Raw genomic sequence first — 8,666 nt, 5'->3', positions numbered from 1 at the left:
AAGAATGGCATGAAAAAATGAAAAATAAATACAAATAAACAAATACAGAATGGCATGGGCTCGCTGAAGTGTTCCAACAGGACCGGGCAGGGCTGGATTTCTGCTTTAGAACTCTCAGAATCCTGAGTGGTGGCAGAACAGACAGAGGAGACCCAGAGGAAAGCAACGCTTAAGTCTTTCAGTCGGCTAGAGGAGAGTGAACGCCGGCCTGCATGAGCGGGGTGAGCACAGAGTCTCGGGAGAGCCCCAGGAAGCAGCAAACCCTGGGACGGATGTGGGGGCTACGAGGGAGTGGGTGCGACCCACCTCTGAGCTGACGGATTGGGTTTGGCATTTACTTTAACTGGGAGTTGAAGAGGCTTGGTGCTGGATGGGAAGCAGCAGGCAATTCCACGCATCGTAACTCCAAGGACTGGCGATGTGTGGGGTGAGGAGGGCACAGTGGAGCTCACACTCTGAGGCAGGGAGTGGGAGGACAGCACCGCCATTTCCAGACACAGACACCCTGGGGGATACCACAAACCAGAAGAGGCTTCTCCAGCCTCTGATCCTCAGTCCAGAGCCCCTCACTCGGGCAAATTATACCTTGGGGTCCATGTCTTCCTCTGTGCATGAAGCCCCTGCCAAGGATTCACACCCAGGTTGTGTAACCATCAGAAAGAAAAGGAAACACTGTTTAAAAATATAAATTTTATTAGGTAAAACTTAATTAGAGGGCTTCCTCACTGGCTCAGTTGCTTAAGCACCTGGCTCTTGATTTCAGCTCAAGTCAACGTTGGGGTTGTGAGATGGAGCCCAGGGTCAAGATCTGCACTGGGCAGGGAGTTGGCTTAGGATTGCCTCTCGCTCTCCTTCCGGCCGTCCCCCTGCTCACACACACTCTAAGCTAAATTAAAGAAACCTTCAAAAAAACTATAAATACAGGAGCACCTGGGTGGCTCATTTGGTTGAGCACTGCCTTCGGCTTGGGTCCTGGGCTCAAACTTCACATCAGGCTCCCTGCTCAGCAGAGTCTGCTTCTCCCCCTGACCCTCCGCCCAATTGTTCTCTTTCCCTCCCTCCCTCCTTCTCTCGAAAAAAAATAAATACAAAGAAAACAATACAGAAAAAAATGCAATAATATAACTGGAATCTATACTTGTGATAAATACAGCATAATATTAAATCATTAAGTTCTGTACCTAAAACTAACAATGTTAACTACACTTAAAAATAAAAAATGAAACATATACAACAGATATTATAACAGGGGTTGCTTGCAGGTCACTGAGTTATTTAGTGACCTACTTATTTAGGAGAACCTTAGTAACACATCTGCCGTGTTCTAGGTCATGGGGACATCCCAGATCTCTGAGATCTAGGACGTGACCAAGGAAAAAAGCCAAAGTCCAGCCTCAGTGGCTGGGGAAAGGGCTGGAGAATGTGAGGGGAGCCAGCACAGTGCCCAACCAGCTCAGGACTCCTAGATTCCACTTAGATCCCGCCCACCTCTGCCACCTTGGCCACAGACAGTCCCCACAATTAATCTTGTCCTGGCAGGAACCACTCTCCCTGGCACATAGAACTGATCTCCCCATTGCACACTTTCTCCAGCTATATCAGGAATTCAAGAAGTTTCCAGTAAGGTATAAATTGGGAAAGGAGGTCAGATCACTTCCATTCAGGATCCCACTTAGAGGCCTAACCCTGAGCCAGATCTAATCTGAAGTGTCCCCACGTCTGCCCAGGATGCCTTCCGCAAGTAACCCGTTTATGATATTTTCCAAATGCATATGCAGCTGCATCTTATGGAGGGCGGCGAACAGTTTAAACACAGACGCTCCCCGGCCCAGCTGGGTTCTCCACCTCAGGAGCATCTGGTGATGCTGCTCCGTCACATCGTTACCGTTTTCACGTTCGCATTTCTCAATATCAATGTCTTCCAGGCCGACAAGCCTCATAAATGTTTTCCAGTCTTTATCGGAAATCCGTTCTTCAAATCCATAGTAGATCCTGCCTGAAGAAAGTAAAAACAAAGAGGAGGGCTGTTGACAGTTCTGGGATGACCGCCTGTGGCACCTGTTATCGCTGCTCCCCAGGGGTGCGGTCGCAGGTGTCTCCAGCTTCCCCTGGGCCTGGGCACCGGCCAGTACACCACACCCAGGAGGTGGGGGGTCCTGTGCGAAACCCGCTGATGTCCCAGAACTCGGGTCCCGGGGCGGGGAGACTGAGTGGGGCCATGGCTCCTGCCCTGCCTGTGGCTCATTGCTCGAGTCTGGGAGAAGGAGCCAAGGATGCAGAAAAGTGGGGAGCTGCATGGGATCTGCAGTCCACTGCGGGTCACCTGCCCTTCTTCTGTCCCTTGACCCAGAGAGAGGCTGTAAGACACCTCAGGACTGAGAAGGCCCCCTGGCGTTGGCTGGGGACCATGGTCAGGATCTGAGACCTGGGGCAAGTTTTGTAACCTCTCGGGGTTTCAGAATGCCATGTTCTTAAACCTGTCCAGCGGGTGGTCTTGCAGAGCTGGGAGCGAAGATGAGAAACCAAAAAGCACCTGTCACATAGCAGGTCTCGAGAATCCTCCAAGAACGCCAGCAAGACACAGCGTCCTAGCCAAGAGGGGGCCTACCCGTCGAGGGTTGGAACGAGTATTCCTACCCCAATTATTTCTCCTTAAAAACACGAACGCACCCTCCAATCAAAGCGGTACTCCAGGTCTGTGAACCCCACAAAACTGTTGGACAAATGCTGTTCCCCTAGTGTCACCCCTGAGTGCGAGAAAGTGCACGTCGGGCGGACAGACGGCCCTGCGGCCTTGTGCAGGCAGGTGTCTCCCTCTCAGAACCAAGGACACCAGGACTTGGCACTCAGGCCAACGAGACGAGGCCTTAACGGTCCCTACAAACGACTGATTCAGATTCCGTACCTTCATTGGACGAATCTTTCACAAAATAGTTAGTTTCATACTCCTGTGGAGAGAAGAAAAGAGCATTGCAGGAGAAGGAAGAACCGTGTGGCGGAAACAGAACCACAGTCTGGTTTGAGGCGGCAGCAGGGTGGGGGCAGGGGAGGCTCTGCGCGGGGAAGAAGGCCTTCAGGGAGTCCACCACGGGTGGCCGAGAGCTCACAGCCCACGTGTGTCCCCCGGGTTACGCTCCCCCAGGACACGCCCAGGACGTGGAGGCAGCACAGGAGCCCCTGCTCGGGTGGGCGGGCAGGTGCCCGCTGACTGTGTCACCTGGGGTGACCCGCTGTGCTCCAGGTACTACGAACAGAGAGCACACCTGTCCACACAGACGCACCAAGGAACACTAGATGGGCATCAGGACGGTCTCCTAGCGGAGGCCAATGCCAATGCAGACGGCCCGTGAGCAGCAGCTCCAATGCCCGCTTGCCCCCTGCGTAACGTCAGGCTCCCCGTCAGCGTCAGGCCGCCCACTGCGGGCACGAGGACCGCGCCTCCAGACCCCAGCTCGGCCTCACACCCGCACGTGCCTCCCCGTGGTGGCAGGGGCTGCGCAGCCGTAAAATAGGCTAAGAACGGAGGTGCTCTCGGGGCACAGACCGACAGGGCCACTGCGGGCCTCCCGCTGAGATGGCAAGGGTCCTAACTTCTCTACGGACTCGACTCTGAGCCGGCGGGGAAGCTGAAGAAAGTCGGGGGCTCTCCGTGCAGTGATGCCTACGGGCACTCGGCCCAGGAACCCAGTCTCCAAAGGAGAGTTTGCAACCTCCACGCCCACACCAGGGGAGCACGGGGGCCATGACATGCACCACAGGAGCCCCCATCTCTTCCATGGGACCCTGTCCCTCAAATCCTCCCCCGTGCCCTGCCTTTAGGATTCAGACACGGGGCCTTGTCCTTTCCCAAACCCTGACTCTGTCCCTCTGATGCACACGCTCTCCCCTCGTCCCGAAGAGCCCTACTCCCCAGACCACGCAGCAGGAGTCGGCTCTCGTCAAACCCTATTCAGGGGGCACACGCAGGACAGCGCCCGCTGCCCCACCACAGAGGATGGGGACCGTGGCTCCCCCCAGAACGAGCCCAGCCCGCTCGGTCCATCCAGGGTGATGTGTGCACTCGCCATTCCCCCCGACGCCCCTGCTAGGCAGAGGCCGCGGCTGGCACATGGAAGTGCTGGCCGATGTGAGACTGCCACGCACTCGGGAGGCTGTGGTGTCCGGCCTCCTCGGTCCCGCTGCTTCGCAGCCACGGGACCTGGACAAGGACGCTCTCTGGGCCTCTGTGCCCACCTCGGTGTCACAGCCCGTTCGGACAGCAGGTGCACTGGGGCTCCTATGTGCAGAATTTTAACCCCGGACGCTGAAGTCCCCACCTCTGCACGTGACTATGGTTGGAAACAGGGCCTTGGTGGACAAGGAGTTAGGACGAGGTCGTGAGGGTCAGCCTCACTCCATCGGGACTGGCGTTCTCAGGAAAAGGGGAAATCAGGGCGTGGACTCACACTCAGGGAGATGTCCCGTGAGGACGGACACGGAGGCCGGGGTGACGGTTCCACACACCACGGAGCCCCGAAGACGGCCAGACGCCAGCAGCAGCCGAGGGAGAGGCCTGGCCCCGATGGCCCTCACAGCCTCAATAGAAGCCCAGCCGACACCTTGTCCCTGGACTTGCAGCCTCCAGGACGTGGAGACAGCACATAGCCCGCTGTGGAAGCCGCCCCGGGACACGCATACAGGACTTGTGCGAAAGCACGCCCGTCCGCACTGAACACGGCGTCTGCACACGGCAGGTGCTCAATAAGCAAGAAGCTGCCGTTCCCAGCGCCCACCCAGACGGGTCACGTACCTGCTCCAGGGCCCTGAGGGACGGGGACGCCGCGGGCTGGTCCTGCGGCCCAGGGGCAGCCGGAGCCACAGAACACAGCGCCTGCTCTGGGGCCACGGGGCTCGCCCCGACCACCATCTGCTGCAGCGCGGCACCCTCCTCCGCCTCCTCTGAGGGGCCCGGCTGGCCGGGCTCGGGCTGCAAAGTGGCTCCGTCCTCCTCCAGCTGGTGACACGACAAGGACGTTTCTAAGTCAGGGGCTGGCCCATCCCTCTCAGGATTCGAGGACAGCAGCGACTCAGGGTGTTGATAGCAAATCTGTGGTAAAGGACAAGGTCGTGTCTCTCGGGCACGAAGCCCGCGTACCCCCGAGCCACTGCTTGGGAGAAACACGCGTGCCTCATAGGGAGACAGAAAATGGGAAATTTTGGAGAACAGCGAATGGGGTGAGCTCCCCACTCTGCCACCAACTCCTGGGGGGGAGTCCCAAGACCCCCAACCCAAGCCTGTGGGGGGCTGAAAGTGGCCCCCCAAAGACACAGGCAGACCGCGTTCTACCGCTTCCCCACAGGTGGAGGGTCTGTGGCGACCCTGCCTTGAGCGGGCCGGGGGCGCCATCTTCCCCACGGCATCTGCTCGCTCTGTCTCCAGGTCACCTTCTGGTATTACCTGCCCAGTGCGTAACTGATTCGTGAGGACTGTATTTGTGCGTGACCTGTGCAACGTGCTGGGACCTCAGATGACGGGGAGCACTCATTAGCAATAAAGTGTCCCGCTTGCCAAGTACAGCCTGTGCCCAGCATGGAGCCCAACCTGGGGCTTGAACTCACGACCCCGAGATCAAGACCTGAGCTGAGATCCAGAGTCAGACCACCCAGGAGCCCCGGCAGTAGAGCATCTTTTAAGTAGGGTGTGAGAAAGAACGCTACTGCACTTAACAGTCTACACTGTGGTGGGAGCACTTCTGGACACCCCCCCGTGACGGGAACGATTCATCTGACTGGCTCCGTGGTGCCACGTGCTTTACGGCCGTGGTCGGGGACCCAACCGCAGCACCCGCGTGTCGTGCCTGCCGCTCCACGCCCTGAGCTCTGTGCCCGCTAGCAGGGCCTGACCGCAGGAGCTCACGCTGCACCACCGTGAGCCCGCGCCAGTGGGCAGCGTCCTCCGGGAGGCTGACGCGGAGACACAGACGCTCAGCCCTAGATCAACCGGGGTTTCCAGCCTGTCTGAAGAGGCAGGAAGGGCCCTCCCCACAGCCTCTGAAAGAGCCACCCCGCGCGGCTGATGCCAGACTCCGGCCCGCAGAGCTGGGGGCTACACGCTCTACTGCTTCACGGTCCCCAGCACGCCCTGCCCTGCTTATGCAGCCCGGGACGCTCGCGCGGAGCCCTCTGCCCCGCTGTGCCTCGCTTTCCACTCTGGCCCCGACCGGCAGAACGTAAGCCTTCTTCCAGCACATTCTAGGGCTCCAGTAAGGCGGGAGCACACGGGGCTGAAGCTCAGGGGCTCCCGCGCACCCACCCCCGGGATGTCTTCTGGGACTCGGCTGCGGCCACGGCCCGCCACGCCCGTTAGGGAAACCGCACGGCAATACGTACAGTGCTGCCTGGTCCTTCTGCCCGTCCTGAAGACCAACAAGAAGAGAAAGGAACAGAACCGGTGTCAGTGGGGACAATGACTTCTGTGAGGCGAGAAACTGCTGTGAACATATGAAAGAGCCACCTTACCCTTCCAGAAGCGGACCAGCCACTGGTGAGGCCACACACCTGCGAGGAGCACAACAGGTGAGCACAGGAGGTAAGGACAGGAGGGAGCACAGGGGGTGAGCACAGGGGCTGAGCTTCTTCGGTGTTCTCCCCACACCCAGTAGCCCTGCCTCCCTCCGGGCACCCCCACGATGACACAGCGCCAGTCTCTCCTGCCCCTTGGCCTCCAGCACCCCGGACACGGTGTCTCCAGCCAGCTGACCAGAGATGCGGGTCTTAAGACCTGAGTCCGGAGCAGGCGGCAGACCCCGAGCTCAGACAGGAGACTGAGACAATGAACACAGCTGTGTTTTAATCTCAAAAGCCCCATCGGGGACCCCCCACCCCCAGGCCTCCCCACCGGATCTCCTGAGGCGGTTGCTACGCTGCCTTCCCAGGACGGACCTGGCGCTAATTTCCGTTGCCCTTTACAGCAGTAAATGATGAGGAAAAGGAGAACGGCGATGACGATGACGACGGCGACGATGTAGCCGGACACATACTGGGATTTCTTCTCTCCTGGAAGGAGACATAACAGAGAACGGTGGGGCAGGGGCAGGCACGCTTTTCTCACTTAAGTGACGGGCGACAGAAAATCCCCGCTCCGGGAGGGATGGCAGCACGGCGGTCACTCCGGGCCCCAAGCCCCGTCTCCCGCTGGTCATCATCGTGACCGTCCCTAGAGGGAGGCAGCAGAGGCTCAGGCTTCCTGCGTCGCAGACGAGGACCCCGGACTGAGAGGACGTGGGATTCTGCTCAGGTGGCTGGAAGCAGCAGGAGGTCCGCACGCCCAGGACAGCGGCTGGAGGGCCTGGTTTCCCAGGACGGGGCCTGGGATTTGCACCTGCAGCAGCAGCAGGCAGAGGCTGGCCACTCCCGACTGCAGCAAGGCCCACCCATGGGGGCCCGAGCGACTGGGCAGGTCCACCCGGGGGAACATCTGCTATAACCACTCGGGCGTCTGGCCGCACCGTGGTGACATCACGGCAGGGACAGCACATATGGACACACGGACGCAGGAGGCAGGGCAGGCCCATTAGAGCCTGGATGGTCAGCGCCCTGATGTCATGGGCGTCGGCAGCCGGGGCTGGGTGGGTCGGACCATGGGGCAAATCGTTCACGTGATGCCACTGTCTCATGCAGACTTCCTTCATGCGCAGATGAGGCCCTTCCTAATGGGTTCTTCAACCTCTGCTGTTCAAATATCCTTTAAAAGTGCAAGTGACACGACTCAAAATCTTGTGTGGAAATCAACAAGCCAACGCTGCAGCATAAAAGGACCCCCAACGTCCCACAGCAGCCGGACGATCTGGGGGAAGAGTGAGGGGAGCCTGTGCCTCAGACGTCAGGGCCCGCTGGAAAGGTGGACGCGGCCCAAGACGGGACAGGACGACAGCCTCACACAGAGATGCTCGCTTTCCAACCAACGGACACTGGCTGCAGCTGGAAGGGAATGTCTTTGCAAAACACAATCCTGGTTCACGAGTATGTGCAGACAGGAAAGACACCGCGAGCCCTGAGCTCCTACCCCACACCTTGCCGGTTCATTGTAGAACAAAATCCGAAAGGTAAAACCATACAGAATCCCTCGAGGTGAGGAAAGATTTCTCACACAGGACACACGAGCAGCAACCGCACGGGACGCAGCGGTGAAGGGACCCCATGAACACGAAGGGCGTGTCCTCCAACACCCCTGAGCGTCAGTCCAACCGCACGGGACGCAGCAGTGAATGGACCCCATGAACACGAAGGGCGTGTCCTCCAACACCCCTGAGCGTCAGTCCAACCGCACGGGACGCAGCAGTGAATGGACCCCATGAACACGAAGGGCGTGTCCTCCAACACCCCTGAGCGTCAGTCCAACCGCACGGGACGCAGCAGTGAATGGACCCCATGAACACGAAGGGCGTGTCCTCCAACACCCCTGAGCGTCAGTCCAACCGCACGGGACGCAGCATAAAGGGACCCCATGAACACGAAGGGCGTGTCCTCCAACACCCCTGAGCGTCAGTCCAACCGCACGGGACGCAGCATAAAGGGACCCCATGAACACGAAGGGCGTGTCCTCCAACACCCCTGAGCGTCAGTCCAACCGCACGGGACGCAGCATAAAGGGACCCCATGAACACGAAGGGCGTGTCCTCCAACAC

The 8,666-nt window shown here is 58.9% G+C and overlaps 1 protein-coding gene across 1 annotated transcript; it reads right to left on the bottom strand.

The window, feature by feature from the left end:
• Positions 1-679: 679 nt before the first annotated feature.
• On the bottom strand, positions 680-7,456 carry LOC103671064. Its single transcript, XM_040638790.1, has 7 exons — positions 7,348-7,456; positions 6,922-7,089; positions 6,499-6,537; positions 6,370-6,395; positions 4,790-4,993; positions 2,906-2,948; positions 680-1,996 (listed from the first exon to the last, which is right to left on the bottom strand). Exons 1-7 carry the CDS (start codon positions 7,454-7,456, stop codon positions 1,698-1,700), a joined length of 888 nt encoding a protein of 295 aa, XP_040494724.1. The 3' UTR covers positions 680-1,697.
• Between the last annotated feature and the right edge of the window lie 1,210 nt (positions 7,457-8,666).

Source organism: Ursus maritimus, unplaced genomic scaffold (genome assembly GCF_017311325.1).
Source record: "Ursus maritimus isolate PB19 unplaced genomic scaffold, ASM1731132v1 scaffold_23, whole genome shotgun sequence".
Classification (NCBI taxonomy): Eukaryota; Metazoa; Chordata; class Mammalia; order Carnivora; family Ursidae; genus Ursus; species Ursus maritimus.
The sequence above is the reverse complement of the archived record's forward strand: the minus strand, read 5'-3'. Positions and strand labels throughout refer to the sequence as shown.

What these genes read in the sequence shown, in the direction of transcription:
- LOC103671064 (XM_040638790.1), bottom strand. Translation starts at nt 7,456, where the DNA reads ATGTTCCCCCGGGTGGACCTGCCCAGTCGCTCGGGCCCCCATGGGTGG. An exon ending in GCTGGTCCGCTTCTGGAAGG is followed by an intron (nt 6,396 to 6,498) that starts GTAAGGTGGCTC and finishes GTTGGTCTTCAG; the next exon opens with GACGGGCAGAAGGACCAGGC. An exon ending in GAAAGATTCGTCCAATGAAG is followed by an intron (nt 1,997 to 2,905) that starts GTACGGAATCTG and finishes TACTTTCTTCAG; the next exon opens with GCAGGATCTACTATGGATTT.